At 33.9% G+C, this 20137-nt stretch overlaps 1 protein-coding gene and 1 pseudogene across 1 annotated transcript; one reads left to right on the top strand and one right to left on the bottom strand.

Moving 5' to 3' along the window:
• Positions 1 to 1370: 1370 nt before the first annotated feature.
• Positions 1371 to 3528, top strand: LOC136977447 (polyadenylate-binding protein 1-like). Its single transcript, XM_067272934.1, has one exon. It carries the CDS (start codon positions 1511 to 1513, stop codon positions 3413 to 3415), a length of 1905 nt encoding a protein of 634 aa, XP_067129035.1. The 5' UTR covers positions 1371 to 1510; the 3' UTR covers positions 3416 to 3528.
• Positions 3529 to 12210: 8682 nt separating this feature from the next.
• LOC136977501 (mevalonate kinase pseudogene) lies at positions 12211 to 13247 on the bottom strand (annotated as a pseudogene).
• Positions 13248 to 20137: the final 6890 nt, after the last annotated feature.

Here is a 20137-nt window from a genome sequence, read left to right as displayed (position 1 = left end):
TATCAGTGGACGATAGAACCTGGGATTAGTGCGAGACTCTTCCGCTAAAAGGGGAGTTCCCAAACGTTTTGAAGCGACCACCTCTTGAACGAGATTTTTGCTCGTGACTTTCTACTACTTTGTTTCTCTTTCTCATTTATATCCATTTCTTTCCGCAATTATGATATCATTCGCAACCTCGTATCGCTGCAAGAAAAATTTTCTCATCAAAATAAAAGCGAGAAATCGCTTTGAACTTGAAAATGATTTAATTCAGTGTGTTTCGAATACAGATTCCAGATTTGAGAGAGTAGTGATTTAGTGGTTCAAAAATTCTCGAACTTCCAGGCTCCGGTGTGGTGGTGCCCACGCTGAACAGTTGTTACGGACCCACACTTCGCAAAGCGTAGAACACAAAATGATTTCTGTTGTCTAGTCGCCATCTTGAAAATACGGAAATGACAGGTGGACGAAGCGCGCGGGTGCTGCCAATCGGCACCCACGTAAAACTCGAGAATTCCCTCTTTCTAACAGTCGATCAAAACGGATTAAAAGCTGAATAGATATGATTTTTTTAAAATCGAATGATTCTTTTTGAAACACCTTGTATATTCATCCACGTGGCAAGCAGTCCAGTAGGAAGCCAATGGCATAATGAAACAATCGACTTGCTTATTTAGCTGTTTGTTACTTTTTTTACTTTTTCTGCCCTGTGAGTACTAAGAGGGCCGTTTTCGGGTTCATCGTGGGTTTGGCCATTTCCACAATGGGATGTTCGGATGATGAAATGCGGCTATCCTGAGGACCACATCCGAAAAAATTTTAGGGTTCTTTGACTCGCCAAATCTGATCCCGGATCCTCCAAAACGATAAGCTTACGCATCTAGCCAGCGCTGCTTGTTGCCTAGGCATAGAGTACGTAGATATCAAAGTAGCGACACACGAGTCATTGCCGCCATGTTCTGTCGAGTGTTGTCACGTGGTCTATGGGTTTACATTAAGAAATGACGATTTTTTTTCAGTTTAATAAAGCATTTTTACGAATAAAATGCTTTATTAAACTAAAAAAATCGTCATTTCTTAATGTAAACCCATAGACCACGTGACGACACTCGACAGAACATGGCGGCGATGACTCGTATGTCGCTACTCTGATATCTAGGAATTCTACCTAGGCACAACCACAATATATTCGAATTGTTTTTTCAGAAATTCAATTTAAATTTTATTTATAGAATTTCAATTTTGGAATAAAAAGCAAAAAAATAATAACGTTTAATTTCCGTTAATATTTCTTTTCATTTTTAAATAGTAGGAAAAATATTATAATTATAGAAAACTACGGTTTTCTGCTTTGAATCTTTTTTGGAATTCATGGCATCACGTGAATGTCGTAAAGATATTTCAATTTTAGAATTTAAACCGTTAAATCGTGTTCTAAAAGAATAACGATAGACACGAAAAGAAAAAATTAAAATATATTCGAAGAATATCGAATGTCTGGGTACAAAGTTTCGGTAACTGAAAAATAATGAATTCGATTAGCTCTAATTGTGCTTTTGCTTCTCTGTATGTTGGTGATTTGCATCCCGATGAAACCGAAGTTACGCTTTTTGAAAAATTTTCTACCGCAGGACCAATTCTTTCCATCAAAGTATGCAGAGATCTGATTACAAGAAGATCTTTGGGGTATGCATATGTTAATTTTCAAAATCCTCAAGATGCAGAAAGAGCCTTAGATACTATGAACTTTGATCTAATTAAAGGAAAACCGATCCGTATAATGTGGTTACAGAGAGATCCATCGCTTAGAAAATCTGGTGTTGGAAATGTTTTCATCAAGAATTTAGACAAAAGAATCGATAATAAGGCTATGCATAATACTTTTTCTGCCTTTGGAAATATTTTATCATGTAAAGTGGTTATGGACGAAAAAGGTAACTCGAAAGGTTATGGTTTTGTGCACTTTGAAACCGAAGAAGCAGCTAATAATGCCATCGCTAAGGTAAATGGCATGCTGTTAAACGGTAGAAAAGTGTATGTTGGTAAATTCGTTCCTCGCAGAGAACGTGAGAAAATGCTAGGAGACAAAGCTGGTCGATTCACGAATGTTTACATTAAAAATTTTGGCGACGAACTGGATGATAATAAATTGAGAGAAATGTTCGAGAAATACGGTACTATCATCAGTGCTAAAGTGATGGTCGACAAAACCGGCAAATCAAAAGGTTTTGGATTTGTTAATTTTCAACATTCTGAGAATGCTAAAGAAGCGGTAGAAGAGTTAAATAATAAAGAATTTGGTGGAAGACAACTTTATGTTGGTAGAGCACAGAAAAAAGCCGAAAGACAAACAGAATTAAAACGAAAATTTGAACAATTAAAATTGGAACGAATAAGCCGTTATCATGGTGTTAATTTATACATTAAAAATTTAGAAGATTCCATCGATGACAAACGCCTCAGAAAAGAATTTTCATCTTTTGGAAACATTACAAGTACTAAAATCATGACGGATGCTCATGGAAATTCTCGTGGATTTGGTTTCGTTTGTTTTAGTTCGCCTGAAGAAGCATCCAAAGCAATAAATGAAATGAACGGCAAAATCGTGATTTCTAAACCTCTTTACGTTGCTCTAGCCCAAAGAAAAAAAGAACGTAAAGCTTATCTTGCTTCACAATACATGCAAGGAATGGCTAGAATGTATGAGCAACCTCATTTCAACCAAATGTTTCAACCAGGAGGAGGCGATTATTTTGTACCGGCAATGCCCGAAGTTCCAGGAAGTTGTTTTCCAACCCAAATTTCACAAATGCGATCTACATCAAACTGGATAATGCAGCCAACACCGACACTAAGTGATCAACCCATCAATGGTTTCTCATCAATGCAATCTGCACAGTTCGCTACTCCAACTCTGCATTCAACAGTCACAGCATCCAAATCCCAACATATTAAAACTAATATGAATATAAGATCCATCACTAGACAACAGACCAGAACAGAATCGAGAAGAGTTTCATATCTGGAGCCAACTGCGGTTGCCTATTCCGCGGCCATACCAATCTCCAATGTTGTGCAGCCTTATCCTCCCTCATATATAGCTAACGTGTGTAATTCTTCGCCGTCTACCGTTCAACCATCAATTATTGAACAAGCTGCAAGTTATATCCAAGAACAGGAACCTCTGACCACTTCCATGTTTGTTGATTCCAATTCGCAAGAACAGAAGCAAATACTAGGAGAACGCTTGTTTTCTCTCATTCATTGCTGGTATCCAGATTTAGTCGGAAAGATAACCGGAATGTTATTAGGAATTGATAATTACGAGCTATTGCATATGCTCGAGAACCACGATGCCTTGAAAGCGAAGGTAGACGAAGCAGTCGCTATTCTCCAGGCTCATGACAATGAAGCCGCATTCAAGAAAAAATAAAAAAAGAAAACAAAAACATTTCTTAATGTAATTTCTTATTTTGAATCTTATTACCATAAAAACTTTATTACATACGAGCTGTTCAAAGCATAGTTTGTAGTTTCATATTATATATTAGCTTTAATATTTTCTTTCAAAATTACAATATGAATGTAAAACAAATGACAATATATAAAAATTTAAAAATTTCTAAGTCTGTAAATATTATGATACAATAATAAAAACTAGTAAAATTTAAAATGGTAATACTAAATATTAAAAACAAAAAATAATAATGATTAAAAATTTATTAAAAATATCGGCAGTTTTTCATGAAGCAAGACTCGAATCCACGGTCTGAGAGGTTAATCTCTCATTCAGAATTTTGTCCTTTTTTATCATGAATCAAGAAATTCAGGCCTTTTAAAATCTTTTATTTTTTGAAACATTAATTACGGAATATAAATTTAAATTTCAGGCTTATACCGTATATTAATTTTATCTCATTACATTCCTCTTACGAGTAGTATATAAAAGGTATAAAATAATATAGAAAGTATTTTTGTTTTAATTTTGACTCTCCGTCCGTAGCCACTAAAATAGCCATTTTTTTTTCTGTCCTCATTGTGGGTTCAGCCAGGTCTAATGAGACGGCTGAATAAAAGACGGGTCCCGACTTATCTGAGACAAACCACCCATATAAATTTCTGGGTTTGCTTTATTTTATTTTTCTTTAACTTTACGCGTATTTCGGTGTAAAGTTCATCAGACTTTTCCTTCCAGAAAAAACCAAGCAAATCAATGTGACGCGCCTACAGAATTACTCTTCTCGTTTTCCCCGTAGTTATGTTTATGCAAAAGCGTAAAAAGTAAACGAAAAATAAACGAAACTATTCTATTAACGTTTTCTTTCTTTTATTTACGGCCTCATATTTTTTGCAACTTCTCGGGCCATTTTTTTTCACATTCGGCAAATTGCCGAATGTCATGATGATACAAAAGCTCAGGAAATGAAAGAAAAATATTCGAGAAACCTCAACCTGTTGAACTTTCTCGAATATTTTTTTCTCTCCTCTCCTGAGTTGGCGCACGCATAGTAGTTCGGTGCTACACTTCTGCTCAACAACTCCAGTAAAATGGCGGCAATGGAGCACGCCGGGGATCTATCGAATGTGAAAAAAATGGCCCGAAGAGCTGCAAAAATACGAAAGAAAATGTTAATTAATAAGTATTTTCGTTTATTTTTCTTTAACTTTATTCTATTGTAAAATTCATAAGACTTTACCTTTCCGTTTTTACATAAAGATAACTAGAGGGAAAACAAGGAGAGTACTTCTGTAGGCACGTGAACTTGGTTTCTTCTCTCCGCTTGTCTGTATAAACGCAACGTTTGGGTGCGACTTTCCTCGCTTTTGCATGCGGCTATGCAGTTGCGAATCTAATAGCGAGTGATATAGTTCTTGCAAAGGATGTTCACGCATAAGCGAGAACAGAGAAATCTCGCTGGCGAGAGCAAATTTCTTGCTTTCGCAAATATTTATCGTGCTACGCTTTTTTTTTTTTTTGTTGAGTATTGTGCGTGCGCCTAGACACGAGTAGTAGATGGTTTCTCAAATTTTTCATCTACTGTACATATAAAAAGATGGTTTTTTCAAATTATAGATATATAAAGTCATATAAATTCTGTTTCATTAATAACTTATAATAAAGTTCTTTATCCTTTCGCTGTTTCCAGTGAGAAGGAGTACCATAATTTGTTTTCTTGTTAATGTGTTTGTTATGAAGTAATCCTAATAACAAAAGTTTTTCTTTTCTAGTAGACGTCATAATCTCCATGCCACTTTCTCCTGGTTATTCGGGTCGGTGTAGTCGTACTGTACTTATAACGAGAACGACAAATGTCATCACCTCTTATCGCCACATATTATCGCTCGCTCGCGTCTGCCTAATCGCACCCTTACTCGTATTTGTGAGATCACTAGTTTGCTGCTCGACGAAATAACATTTTTCAAATCAATGCAATTTTTACATAAAATCATTGTAAATTTTCAAGAAAACTTTACAAAACGTACTTATAAGTCGATCGGAATTTTTTAATTTTCGATTTTCTTGAAAATGTTTGAGAAGTGCACTTTCCTTCTTTGCTCAATAAAGGTTCATACCAATGCTTATCCACACAAATTTTATTGAAATCTCTGAGCACCCGTCGTAACCTTCCTTTTTAGAGATTTTCACAATCCGATGTAATTTTATAACGCAGGTATTATTTATTTCGCTAATTTCTTCTCACCCCGTTAATGAGAAAACATTACGATGATATAGAAATGTAAATTGAATCATAGAAATAAATATTATGTACGGTAAATAGAATTTTGATAATTCAAAATGGAAAAAATCTTTCTTTATATGATATTTAATTTTTGACAATATAATTTTTAATAAAGGAAGTTAACATTCTGTCAGTTTTCTTGAAGAGACAGGATGAAAAAAAAATTGTAAAGCATCTTCTCTTAATAGTTGAAACACTGGCTTCAAGAGTAAAGCTCTTCTATTATTTCTTTAGCTGTTATAACAGGATTTTTGGTAGATTCATGGCAAATCAGGGCATCTTCTCTTGATGTTGTGACCTAGGGCGGTATCCTCGTGATAAATTTCACTGTATTATTTAAATATTTGACCACTTTTTCTGACTTCTTCTCTTGATATTTGATGCATTTTTGCAATAATAGGAGGAGAATTTTTACAATCACAGGTATCTGTGATTGTAAAAAATGCAAAAAGTTTGCTCGTAAAAATGTAAAAGTAACATTCCTTTGTAAAAAGCTGGAAGTAGTTTGTGAATTACTATTTTAAAAAAATAATAACGAAAATAGAAATAAAATTAAAGCACTGTAAAATCTTTTTCAACGTGTCTTTTCTTATATAGTAGGACAAATAAGTCACAGCTTTAGTAAACTAAGAAACTATACAACTGCTGTATGACAAGTCGATGGACTTGTTATGCATTCTTTCCAATCTTTAACTTCCAAATCTACTTTTGTTAATTTGCTTTCTACCGAAAACATGTAAAGTTGATTTTCTGCTCATTATAATAATCTCCCTGTTTATATTTCCACTGAAGCATAGAACAATATCGAACCATTCTTTCTATCTTTTTTTTATTTGTTGTGTTCATCTGGAGATTCCAGCCACTGAGGCTATTTTCTCCGAAGTGCTGCTGCCTGGTGGTTAAAGAAAGCGGCCCGTTTGCCTTATGTATTCTTCCAAGGCTGAAATATGTTGTTTTGCCGGTATGTCGGCCGACGGCCAGTAGATCGAGGTTAACGTCCGAGTGAGATCCAGATTAACGGATATAGTCGTACAGATGGTTCGTCTGGGTCCGTCATAGCTTGGGCAGTGCAGCCAATAGTGGTGGGATGTTTCATCTGCTCCGCACTTAGGACATGCCGGCGAGTCGCTAAGGCGACGGGAGTAAAGAAAGGTTTTTAGTGGGGCCATGTCCGTGCGGAGACGGGCTAATAGCGTTTCCACGTTGCAAGAGGAGGCATGGTGGTATGGCACTTAGAGAATGGGCGGAGGTGGTCTCGCCCTTTTCTTCGCAGGGTTGGTGTCCACGCGTCTGTGAGGTGCTTGTCGAATGGTCCAGGTAATGTCGTCCGGTTGTAATGGGCGCCGTATTGTTCTATTGGGGTGCCAGAGCGTGCAGCCTTGTCTGTCTCTTCGTTTGCTGGAATTCCCGCGTGGCCCGGGGTCCATACGATCGCGAGTGGGATCGGGAAGGATGCAATCGTCCTTGCCAGGTCTATGATTAGCGGTTGGGACGAATAGGTTGCCGTCGCCATTGCTTGAAGAACGGAGCGGCTGTCCGAGAGGAGAACGGTCGATCGGTGTGAGGATTGACAAAGGTGGAGATCTGGATGGCTAGGGCCTCTGCACTGAAAACGCTACAGCCGTCGTCAATTTACCACGTCTCCGTGATTCCCCGGGTCGGGATGACCACCCCGGCCGTTGTTTTAACTGGCGTTTTAGACGCGTCCTCTCCGATGAGCTCCCAGTCTTCCCAGCGGGTGGTGACCTCCTCTTCAAAGCGGGCATTGAAGATTACTGGTAGGCTGGGCGTCGCTGTCGAGAAGGTATTTAGATGAATAAGCGAGTGCAGTCTTGTAGCGTCTGGAGGGGAGTGGTTTTGACGATAGACCTTCGATAAAGGTAGGCCAGTCTGTTGTGCTAAGGAGAGGGCCCTCGTTATGTATGGCTCTTGATATGGCCGCCAGTGGTAGTAAGCCAAACTGTCTGCCGTCTTGTAAAGCTTGTAGAGCGGGCTATGCGGGCCGCACGCGAGGTGAGTGGCAATGTGTGACATGGCCCGCATGCGTAGCCTTGTCTTATAGGGAATATATCCTGTTTCAGCGTACAGGGACAGCATGGGGGTCGTCAGTGGAACCCCAAGGCCGTACGGAGGGCTGCGTGGAGTGTCTTCTCGATGCGGTGGAGAGTGCTGGGAGGGCGCCCGCTAGAAGTGGCGCACCAAACTCGGTCATTGGGCTGAGGTTCGTGTAGCATAACCCGAGGAAGTCTCCTGTCCGGGCTCCATTCCGTCGAGTCGCAAAGTATTTAAGATACGCACCTGCCCGCGCTAACTTTGTCTTCAAGTAGATCTCGTGGGCCGTCCAAGTCAAGGAGTGTGTGAAGTGGAGACCTAAGATGCGGAGGGAGCTCTTCTGTGGAATTTGTCCCGTCTGAAGGGACAGCGAGACTGGCGGGCGACGGTGTTTCGGCGAGCAGTCCAGTATTGCGCTTTTTGAGGCCGAAAACGTTAGGCTCCAGGCGGAAGACTACTGCTCCAGATGGGCTAAAGCCCTTTGGGCGCGAGCAATGGCCTGTGCGTGTTGCGTGCTTGAGGCGATGATGAAGAGGTCGTCAGCGTATACAATTGCTGTAATGTCGTCTGGGAGCGCTTCCCATAAGTCGTTCATGTAGCAAGTGAACAGAATGGGTGCAAGGTGCCAATACGCTGCCTTGTGGGACCCCGTGGAAGAAGTGATGAGGTGCTGATGTGACTCCACGCCAGCGGACCTGGAAGGTTCGCTGTAGGAGAAAGGAATGTAGCCATTTGAGCGAGCGGCCCCTGACGCCGATAGCTTCGCCAGTAGGCCGTTCTGATTTACCGAGTCATAGGCGCCTTCCAGGTCCAAGGCGACTAAAATTGTCCAATGGCGTCTCGCTCTGGCGATGGTGATGTCAAACCATTGTTTTAAATTAAAGTTTAAAAGATATCCACACACGTGGTCCTACGCTCGTAGCCATATTGTTTCAAGGTCTGTATAAGAAGGTCAGGACACGCTCCCGTGATTCTATGCGGCAGCGGCCATGTTGGGGCATATCGATAGAGATCACCATACGTGATCCCTGCGTGAGTCGACTATTATTACGTATATACGTACTCAGAACGTTAAACAATGGGTTATTCTGCGGCACCTAATTGTAAAAGTAAGTCTACCGACTTTCGATTGTTTAGATTTCCTGCAGATAAGCAGAGGAAAACGAAATGGGTGCAGAACTGCAGACGGGAATCGCACAATAAGTGGCAGCCAACTGAACATTCTAAACTATGTGAGAGTAGTGTATATTATGTATTTTTCTATAGGTACTGCCTTTGAGATGTACACTCAAACCTGTTTTTGTGCGGTGGATAGGGACCGCATACAAAAACAACGCATTAAAAAAATCGCACAAAACTTCACGAATAGCTATAAAAATTAGTTTTCGCAACACAATTAAAAAGTATTTTTTTATGCGGTGGATAGGGAACGCATAAAAAAAGTCTCACGTAGAAAATAACTCAAAACCGTACGAAATAACTAGGAATTGCTTTTTTAACTCCTTGGGCCTTTTTCTGCAATCCCTAATGGGGAAAAAATCCTCTAAGAATTTTATTTTTTATATTAATTAATTATTTCCACTTAAATACCAATCTAACATTAAAAAGTTAAAAATAATCGTTAAAAAATGATTTTATTTGATAAATATAGCCGCAGAAAGTGTTATTTCATTTAACAAGACGTGAAATTTCACACCCGCAGTTTAAAGCTGGAGGGGAGCTAACTTACCACATCTGTTCAAATATAACATAATATTTATGATCTTTATGCTATTAAAATGAGAGGGAACCGAAAAAAATATGAGAAAAAAATTTTACTGAATAAAAAATGAAAAAACCTGCTGATTTCATAGAAAACATCCAATAGAGTTTTAAAAATTTTTACAGGAGTCAATTATGTTCCAATTTGTTTGAAATTTTCATATACCGCACAAAACAAATCGCACCAAAAACAGGTTTGAGTGCATACTTGAGCTCACATTAAATTATTTGTTGTTCAGCTTCATTTCGAAGAATCTGTTAGAACTGTTAATCTCAACTTTTATGTCAGTGAGATTACATATTTTTGCCAGAGATATGAACAGTACTTTGAATGTAAAAAAAACTGTACGGAAGCAAAAACTCATTTATGCGTACTTCTGCTGATTTCCGAAAATGGTATTTTATTATATTTGTATCTTGTGTTTACAGAAAAAGAAGTTATGTCTCAGATAAGCTCTGTTAAAAATATCATCAAATTGTGTTTAATATTATCCTTTTTGATTAAATTTTATATAATTAGGAAAATATGACGTTTAAGCTTTTGTAAAGCCAAAAATGTTCATTAATTAAACGTTAGTCCAGTATTTATTTTTTAATGCATTAATATTGTATTGGTAAATGCTTTAAAATAACATTTTGGATAACTTATGTTATTGCATTACTTTACCAAGTGCTTATATACGTAATTGCATCAGTTTTAGCACCTATTTAATTAGTTTCATTCACGACAGCAAGTGATGTGGATGATTGTTTCTTTTAAACTATTTGATCGAAAAGTTACATAAAATTGGGGATGCATAATCATCCGAAATTATTATAATAATTTTGACTGGAAATCACTGAATTTATACAATTTTAGTTTAATTAATGTCGTATAAAACTGACTGCTCGTACAAGTTTGCTTAAAACATGCGACTCAAAATACCTCAAAATGGCGGCTCAAGAAGTAGGTCACGCGTGTCCTGACCTTTTTATACAGACCTTGGTTGGTAGGATCGTTTGAATCCGATCAAAAAAATTAAAGATGGCGGTTAAAATCAAGCTTATAGTTGAGAGCAAAGAAATGTGTTTTACTGTAAAATTAAAAGATATTTAAACTTATAAATAGTAAGTAAAAACATCATTATTAGAATATCCGATAAACTGAGATGAGAAACTAAATATTAAGAGACAATTTTGTGAGATTGTACAGCAAGAATGCATGGCGTGCACCCTTCCATTTTGCCGTTTTATGCGCAATTTTGTTCACTGAGTAAATACGATTCTCTCCTACTTGTATACTTTCCGCCAATTAAAATACACGAGAGAAGCGATCTGTATCACATGAAAAAGACTGATCTTGCAACTAATTTTCGTTTCAGATCGATCCATCTGAAACGAAAAGTATATGCACTCCTAGAAACAATGAAAGTCAGTAAATTATAAGTTATAACTAAGTGAATTCTATTTTATTGGAAATATTCGTGCATTTCTTTTGTTTAATAAAACAAATACACGAATACTGTCAATAAAATATAATTAATTTAGAACTCATAATAGCCTCATTGTACATAAAACAAAAATAAAAACCAGAATATTCACAATTCATAGCAAATCGTTAGCTCGATCCCATTGCCCAAGTATCGGAAAGAGAGAGAGAGAGAGGAAAAAAAAAAAATACTCATCAGAATAAACACGATACATCTAATTACCTAAAAAGTAACAATTATTAGTTTTCAAGTTACAATAAATGAACTGTTGCGGAAGGGGTTAAAGTTAATGATCTAGCGTATCTACTTCGCGATATATTATTGTCGCAGTGATTAAGTAAATATAATATTTTTTTCTTGTTTTTTAAATTATGTCCATTTTTGTATGAATTATAATTACTATTTTTTAAACTTTTCTGCCAACAGATGGCGCTACATGTAAAACGAGCAAATGAATGTAGCGAAAATTAATTCATAAATAGCAATTAAATGAATATATTATGGTGAAATAAATAACATTAAGTTTGGAGTGTATGAGCGTAACTGTCGAGTTTCGTAGCAATTGGTCGAATCGTCTAGGAGTGTTTAGCAAACAAACAAAACCATTTTCATTTATAGATTTAGATTTATAAAAATATACATATATTATTTACAAAAATCAAATGATTAAAACAATTTTTTTGAAGTCACTGTAGGAATTATGTACAGATTATAATTTATACCCGTTAAAATCACAGTAAAGTCAAAGTACTCTTCGTTGAGCGATAAAATACTTTATCGTAAAAGTCCTTTAATGTTGATTTCGTAGATGCCGTACGTAACTTCATTATCTTCTTGAACTCGCGCCAACTGGAAAAAAGATGTGAGAAATATTTTAAGACATTAAAATTCGTCACGAACAATTTTCACAAAGAGTTAAGAAAATGTATAAAATGATTATTATAATAATAATCATTTATATTTTAGATAGATATTTTAGAATGGACGGCGATGTATTGTTTTTTTGTCTTCGGGAAATTATATTTATGAATGTTTATACTTATTTTATTTAGAAAATATATTAATACCGACTCGTAATAATTTTAAATAAACGTTAATAATGGCTGAATAAATTATTAATTACCTGTTTGTACATTAAGACATGCCCTGCTCATATGTCTTAACATATTTCCGCTCTGAGAGAAACCTCTGTTGCAGCTAGTGCACTAGTTGCACTTAACAGATAATAAAATAAATGCACAGCCTCCGCCACCTCCTGCACCCGTCAATTTAGCACCAAGTTTCTTTGCAGTGGCTATTTCAACAATAGTATTGAGTTGAGGATGACCTACTCCAAGAGCATTTAATAAGTGATGATTTATTGTCAGCAGTTCTTGTAATTTTTCTAGGAAATCATCAAATGTTTGGTCTTTATATTCTTTTAACATTTTCCATGTACTTTCACTTATGCAATTTATAGCAGACATTACATGATTGATGACTTCTTCATGCTTATCATATCGCTTCCTCAGAACTGCAACTAGTGCCTTCGTATTTCGTGATACTTTAGTATTTATTAACATGACTTCAATAGATGGAATTAAAGAAAGTTTTTCTAATATTTCTCCATTTTTAAATAATAAAGCTCCACCATAAGTACAGATTGAATTATCAACTCCAGATGGCTTCCCGTGAAGTATTTTTTCAGCTTCATACGCCCATTTACTAACTAATGAACGTTGCTCATCTGTTAATAAAGTAGGAGAAATTTTTCCACAAATATCTAAGACTCGCAGCTATACAAACGGAATAAGAAGCCGACGAACCCAATCCTGCACCAATCGGTAATTGCGAGGAAATATAAACACGAAGTGGTAGATAAGAACACATATTTTTTAAATATACCAAAGTATAGAAAGAGAAAGGTAAGAAGGGATAGATGACATGCTTCACTTCCAGATATCGCAACTGAATCTATGAGGAATTTCAAACATCTTTGCCATTCGTTCGTTAATATGATCACATTACTATCATCATTATTATTTTCTGCTATTTTCATTTCATTGATCTGCTGTAAACTCCATTCTACATCAATTCCTACGTTAGGAATAACAATCTTTAATTTGGAATCTTCTTTATTCACATCAATTTCTATTTTGGTTCTTAATCCAACACTAAAAGCCACAGCAGACTTTCCATATACAACTGCGTGTTCTCCATGCAGGATAATTTTACCCGGAGCGGAAACAATCACTCGAGACATTCTACTTATATTAATATATTTTCTTATGACATGAAAGTTATAGAATAATGTAGAAGAGGCTCTTATTGTAAGATTCTGAGAGAAACCTCTGTTGCAGCTAGTGCACTTGTAAGGTTTCTCTCGCGTATAAGTCCTTTTGTTGCTTCTTTAATGTGAAAGGATCGGAAAAACTTGTATTGCACGTAGCACATATGAGGCTTCACATTCAAATGAATCTTTTTGTTGCCGTCTAAAGCCGATTTCTGTACAAAGTTTTTCTTGCATGTTAGGCAACGATACCTGCCACCACTCTTAATTTTGTCCCTCCTTAGATGACTTGAGTTTTTTCACATCTTTAAACGCTTTCTTGCAGTAGTGACAGGATATCCGATACATATCTAGAAAAAGTTTTTAAACCGTGAATTTAAAAAATATTTAAAATAATTATTGTATTTTCTTGTTTATACCAAATTCACAAACACACACAAGCGATAGATGGCTTTTATATTATTAATATTAGTAAATTAATCTGTTTTGCGATAGGAACAAGAAATAAGAAAGTTTTATAAACAAAGATTTAAAAAAATAAATAAAATAGGTAACATTTAACATATCTAAATAAACTAAGTATTAACACCAATTAATTGATTAAAATTTGTTGCTATGTAACACGTGTAAGAGAACGGAATCAAAGGAAATTATTATAGGTCTACGTAATTATTATAGCGATAGTAACGAAGATGCTCATTAAGTTTAAAAATATGTAATTAGCTATATTTAGAAATATGCTGAAGTAGTCTAAAGGAAAATATGATTTTAATTTTAATTGCATTTAATATATAAGCATAATTTTTGTGTATAATTTCACACAAGTCTCTTGTAATTAGAAATTCGAAAAATAAAAATGATAAGTTCATTTTAAAGTTTTAACAGGAAATGAACTTCGGGATTATAAATAAACGAATCTGTTCGTTGTAATCATCGCACACTAATTATTTTATGAGAGAAAAATCTCAAAAAATATTATCCGATAACTTCTACAGAAAAGTATTTGTTTTGATAAAACGAATTATCCATAACAAAGCAATATTTGAATCATTCATTTGTCGTATAAAGCAAACTATGACCTAACTGTTCAATTAGTGACAATCTTGACATAACTTACGTTTCTACAAAATATATTTAAAATTTTAACTATAAAGTTTACAACATATAAGTTATTAAAAGTATAGTTTCACCAAAATCGAACGTGAAGTGAGGAGACATAAAATAAGCAAATTTCTAATATTGACATCATTCGGCGTCAGAAAATTCAACTCGTCCTCGCATTCTTACGTTTTGCCTCACAAACTGTAATGATATACAGTATTAACGTAAAAACACGTAAACAGTTAATAAAAATATCTTCTTTACTCGCCATGTCCAATCACCAGCAACAAACTATTCTCCACAGCAGAGACGACCTTTCTTTAGAGGCTACGCCTCTGCCAAATTATGTAAAACAGTCTAAAATGCCCACAGGTGACAATCCCTTCACAATTAAAAATATAAGATTTCTTTGTGAAGGGAGAGATTTCTTATATTTTTAATTGTGAAGGGATTGTCACCTGTGGACATTTTAGACTGTTTTACATAATTTGGCAGAGGCGTAGCTTCTAAAGAAAGGTCGTCTCTGCTGTGGAGAATAGTTTGTTGCTGGTGATTGGACATGGCGAGTAAAGAAGATATTTTTATTAACTGTTTACGTGTTTTTACGTTAATACTGTATTTTCGCCAGCCCTATTTCACAAAAAAAATGTAATGATATACAGTTTGCATACAAGTTTGATTCATATAACTACAAAGGTTATCTTACATAAGGATTTATCACACCGAGTGATCAATCTAACACATTTTAAAAATTCTTTAAATTCTATAGTACAAGAATTAAGAATTTTTAAAATGTGTTAGATTGCTCACTCGGTGTGATAAACCCTTACGATAACCTTTGTAAATATAAATCAAATGCTATAATAAAACAAACTAAAACGAAACCATATAAAGAGTTTGGTTATTTCAGCCTATCATTGTCACGTTTATCGCGATACTCGAATGGCACAAATTCAATGGCCGAGTAGACAGGAATTGAAAATATATCTTAAATTTTTCAGATATAATATTTTCTACTGTTAACTCTAAGAAAGTACTATTCACAGCTGAATATAAAACGGTAATCTGCCAACAATCAAATTTCGCAAAGTACGGACCAAATATTTAAACTCGGCATCCTCCAAACCACTTAATCATATTTTATGCTGCCCTGTAACCTTGTATTACGTAATTTTCCTATTTGAATACCACCATACTGGTCCGATAGAAAGAAGGAACTGTTGCAGAAGAGGGTCGAAGAAATTCGACCAAAAGTAGTCGTTGACCTCCTCCAGGAAGAGATGATAGTCAACGACTACTAATTAATTAATATCTGTCTACAATTAATCGAAAAAGTTGAAATGTGATCGAAATTGCTAACCTTAACGTCCGAGACTTCGTATTAAACTTGTTTAAATAAAAAGAAAACTTGTAAAATGCTAGAATAATTGCTTTTATGTGATAAAAAAAAGTGTTTAAATTTTGGCAACGTATTGTATAAACTACGTGGAAAGTATATTCTCCTAAATATTGCGTTTATAGAAAAATTATTGGGCTACAATTTGAAGAAAAAAAATTTGTAGACCTATAAATTCCGACTGTTGTTCGTCTGACTGTTTTTTTTGTCTGTCCTTCCTTAACCTCGAGAAAGGAGTTAGATAAATGAAAGTCGAGACCAGATGTGGAAGCTTAGAGGGATATTACTTATGTAACACTTAATGTAAAATCAACAAACATTCTATCCCAGATATATACACTATATATATACATATATATATATATTATATTATATTTAAATAGTTAAGAACCATCTTCTAATGCAATGAAATATTTTAACGTTTTCAGACATGGCTAAATTTTATAGCCCAGATTAACTATATACGAACTTCCGGTTTGGAACGGAGTTAGATACATAATCGGCACGACTCTATCGCTAACGGGAAAAGTATGATGTACAGGGGCAAAACACTACTACACGCAGGCAAGTGTTATGCCTGTCCAATGGCGCATCTATTTCTTGATATATTATTGTCGGAGTAATTCAGTGAATATAATATATATATTTTAAAAATTATATCCTTTTTTTGTAAGAATTGTATTTATTCTGTTATCTTTTTGCTAATAGGTGGGGCGCTACGTGTAAAGCCAGCAATCAAATGGAAAGAAATTAATAGATATATAGAAATCAAATCGATAATTTGGAGTGGGATGTACGACATTATCTATGTTGGAAGTATTTGAACGTAACTGCCGAGTTTCGTAGCAATTGGCCGAACGGCCTAGAAACGGTTTTATCGCTGATGCAGATTTTGAAATGTAAATGATATAAGGCTGAAATAAAGATAATATCAATAAATTTCGTTTTCTCAAAATAATTTCAGACTACAATCAATGATATATATATATATATATATATATCATCGACTGTAGTCTGAAATTATTTTGATATAGCCTATATATATTTGAAATTATATATATTAATATTATCGATTGTAGTCTCTATGTTACAACGAAGCACGTAAATGGGATAAAGCTAGGGTCATTGGCTAATGCTAGATTTATCGAATCCGCTCGGTTAAAGCAAGTAACAGTATATTCATTTGAACTTGATGCGTATGAAGCGGCTACTACATTATCAAAGTTGTTCTAGACTCATTACAATTGATGTAAACTGCTGGACAATTAACATCTTTCCAGCGTAAATTGCCAATGGCATCAAGATCCCTCACAATCTCATTGAAAAGTAAATTTCGCGAACAGTTGATATTTTATATTCGTACAAACGAAAAATTTATAAATTTTGAAAGAAATGGCACGATAATTGCAAACAGAGCAATATACCAAACGAACTTAAAATCTAATATACTTATTTGATTAAATTTAATAAATAATTTAAAATATTATCTATTTTACTTTAAAGATAAAATTCAAATAAAGCTTGGATTTTGAAATTTAAATTTGAAAAATAATTATTTTAAATACGAATGATAGCAAGTTTTAGTTTCTAATTTTTTCGTATTAATTCCGTATCTTTGAAATTATTAATAATTTGAAATAAGAAATGTATTTAGCACATTTTTCCTGCTTTGACTAAATTATAATTTTATTTATTTACTTTGTTTTATTATTATTTAACGTATATCAAACAAATGACTTACTTGCACAATAATATTTTCTTTGGATTCTTCCTCTGTACAGTAATCGCGATAACGTTTCTTGATTGGCAAAAAGTGATACGGTAAAATATTTTGAATGGTATTTTTATTAATATTTTCAGCCTCGGATGATGCGAGCGTCGTATCCATGAATGATTCCTCTCTGGACGAAGTTAGATCCTGAGGTTGTTCCTGGACTCCCTTTTTCACCGATTCGGTAGACTGCTCTAGCATGCCTCGAATTGGCAATTGATAGGTTATCAAGGGCCGAGGTGACGACAAGTAATTAAAATGATGCCTGAAAGTTAGTATTCGTATAAAAAGTTGTTGTATAAAATAATTATTCATGTATTCTATTTCTGATGATAATTATCTATAACTAAAAGTAATTTTATTATGTTATATAAATACAATTTTTATGCGTAATATGTATGTATTCATATAACTTAAACCTAGTTAATATATAATCATTCAGTTTAGCTTAAGTGAAAATAAAAACGAAATTAACAAGCAAAATATTTGTTAATTTCATTATAGACAAATGGAATCGCTAATCTATTAGATTTGTTTTTAAATTATTTCTTTTGTTTCTATAAAATTATTACTAATTCGAAAATTCAATTTTAGCCTTTATTTCGAGAAAGTAAGGAAATAATCTTGTCGAATTCTCTCTAATTCGAAAATTATTTAAAATTATTTCTGATAAGCTTCAAGATTATCAAATTATTATAGCAAATACATAATTTAAGTACGTTAACTCTGTTTTTTTCTGGATAAATAATAATAATTTTTAAAATAATGATTCATTGTCAATCTTCAAATTCATACTAAAGATAAGATGATACCAGAACTCGAAATTTTAATATAAAGAAATCTATATTAGAAAGCAGATACTGTTATTCGTTAAATATAAAATTCTGGAACAGAATGGCTTATGTCTGATCACATATAACAAAAGTTTTGTCTCAAGTGAAAAACGAAAGCACGTGCTTTGTTAAATTATCTGACACGTGACAGAGACTTTAGTTTCTATTTCTATAGAGCAGATGGTTTGTTCATTTCGGTTCATTAATTTTTAGGTATTCAAAATATCAAATATTCGATACTGGGCATACTTATACATTAGTTTACGTTTAGCCTATATTATTAGACAAATGTTTTCCACGGTATTAACTATAATAACGCAAAAAAAATTTTCAGTTATCTTAACGTACAAATCAAATGATATTATTTTGATACAAAAGTAGGAATATATACCATGAATTTTGAAACCCTTCACTTGCTGGAATCAGTGTACATAACCGTGGAATTGACACTGTGGTAACAGGATAAAAACCGCCTTGCGCATACATAATTTGATATTCTACGGAAAAAAAATATTATGTCGATCAGTTTTTAACGTAAATAAAAATATTTAGTAAATTTTATTACTATAGTTTATAAATAAATCTTCGAAATAAATCGAAATTCGGCTCAATACTTTGAAAATAAAGTAAACTTCGCTGGCAAGTTTTATTTAGACTCAAGATGAGTTTCTAGTTAGAAAAGAAGTATTTTTCTTCACTTTGTTCTAAAATAAAGCATTTCCTTAGCTTGTTATATTATTTTAATTATAAACAATACAATTTTCTAGAAGATATTTACGATTATTTTATTATGTTAAAAAATAAACCTTAAGCGCCCGCCATATTTTAGTGCAATAAAGTAAGACAATGGTTACTACTCTATTAATGTTATTAAATTTAATATTAATATTCTTATTACCTTTTATCAAAAGTATATTTTAAATATAGAATTTGTAATTTGTTATAACTAAATACTTGCTTTTAATTAAGTTATAAGTGTACTTATAATAGTAAATGCATTCAAACATACCTGAGTACTTCGTTGCAAGGAACTCTCTTGAGAAAAACGAGAAATAATCCTACTGAAGTGTCAGCCTATTTTAAATACTATCGCTGAAGTCACGTGAACTTGACTCATTGTACCTACTCAATCAACATTTTTGTGACTAATGTTGATTCGTTGCTTAGTTAAGCCTTTCAAAGAATCGACCGTTAACACACGGGCTTACACTTATTTAAAAATAATTGAATTTGGACATTAACTGCTCGATTGCCTTCTGTTCTATTAAAGAATTTGTGTTAATAACAGAGAGACAATATAATGTTGCATATTTTCAATTTTCCAAAGTTATCCGTCATTACTTAGATTGTTTATTCTTTAAAAATTTTAAAAAAACGAAGTATTCATCAAATATTTATGATTTTCATTTTTATGCCTATTTACATCAGAAAACATTATTACTTGATTGATGTATTTGATTTTTGAATTTGTATAAAACTTAAATATTCAACTTAATTATTTCCTCTTATAAAAGAAATTAAAAAAATAAATTAGATAGGGACTTATACATGTCGAGTTCGTGGGTATAATAATGCCTGAATTATTCTAGAATTACATAGTTTTAAATTTCGTAATTTTAATTTTGTACGTAACAAAATATTGTTCATTTAATATATTTGATCAGCCAAAATTTCTATTCGCTTTGTGAAAGCCATAAATGTTACTAGATATATTAATGATTCCATCTTAATTGTATTATTTATGTAACATATAATCGTCATT

Source organism: Centruroides vittatus, unplaced genomic scaffold (assembly GCF_030686945.1).
Source record: "Centruroides vittatus isolate TY-2023 unplaced genomic scaffold, ASM3068694v2 contig_459, whole genome shotgun sequence".
Lineage (NCBI taxonomy): Eukaryota > Metazoa > Arthropoda > Arachnida > Scorpiones > Buthidae > Centruroides > Centruroides vittatus.
Note: the sequence above shows the minus strand (reverse complement) of the source record. Positions and strands in the feature narration are given on the sequence as shown.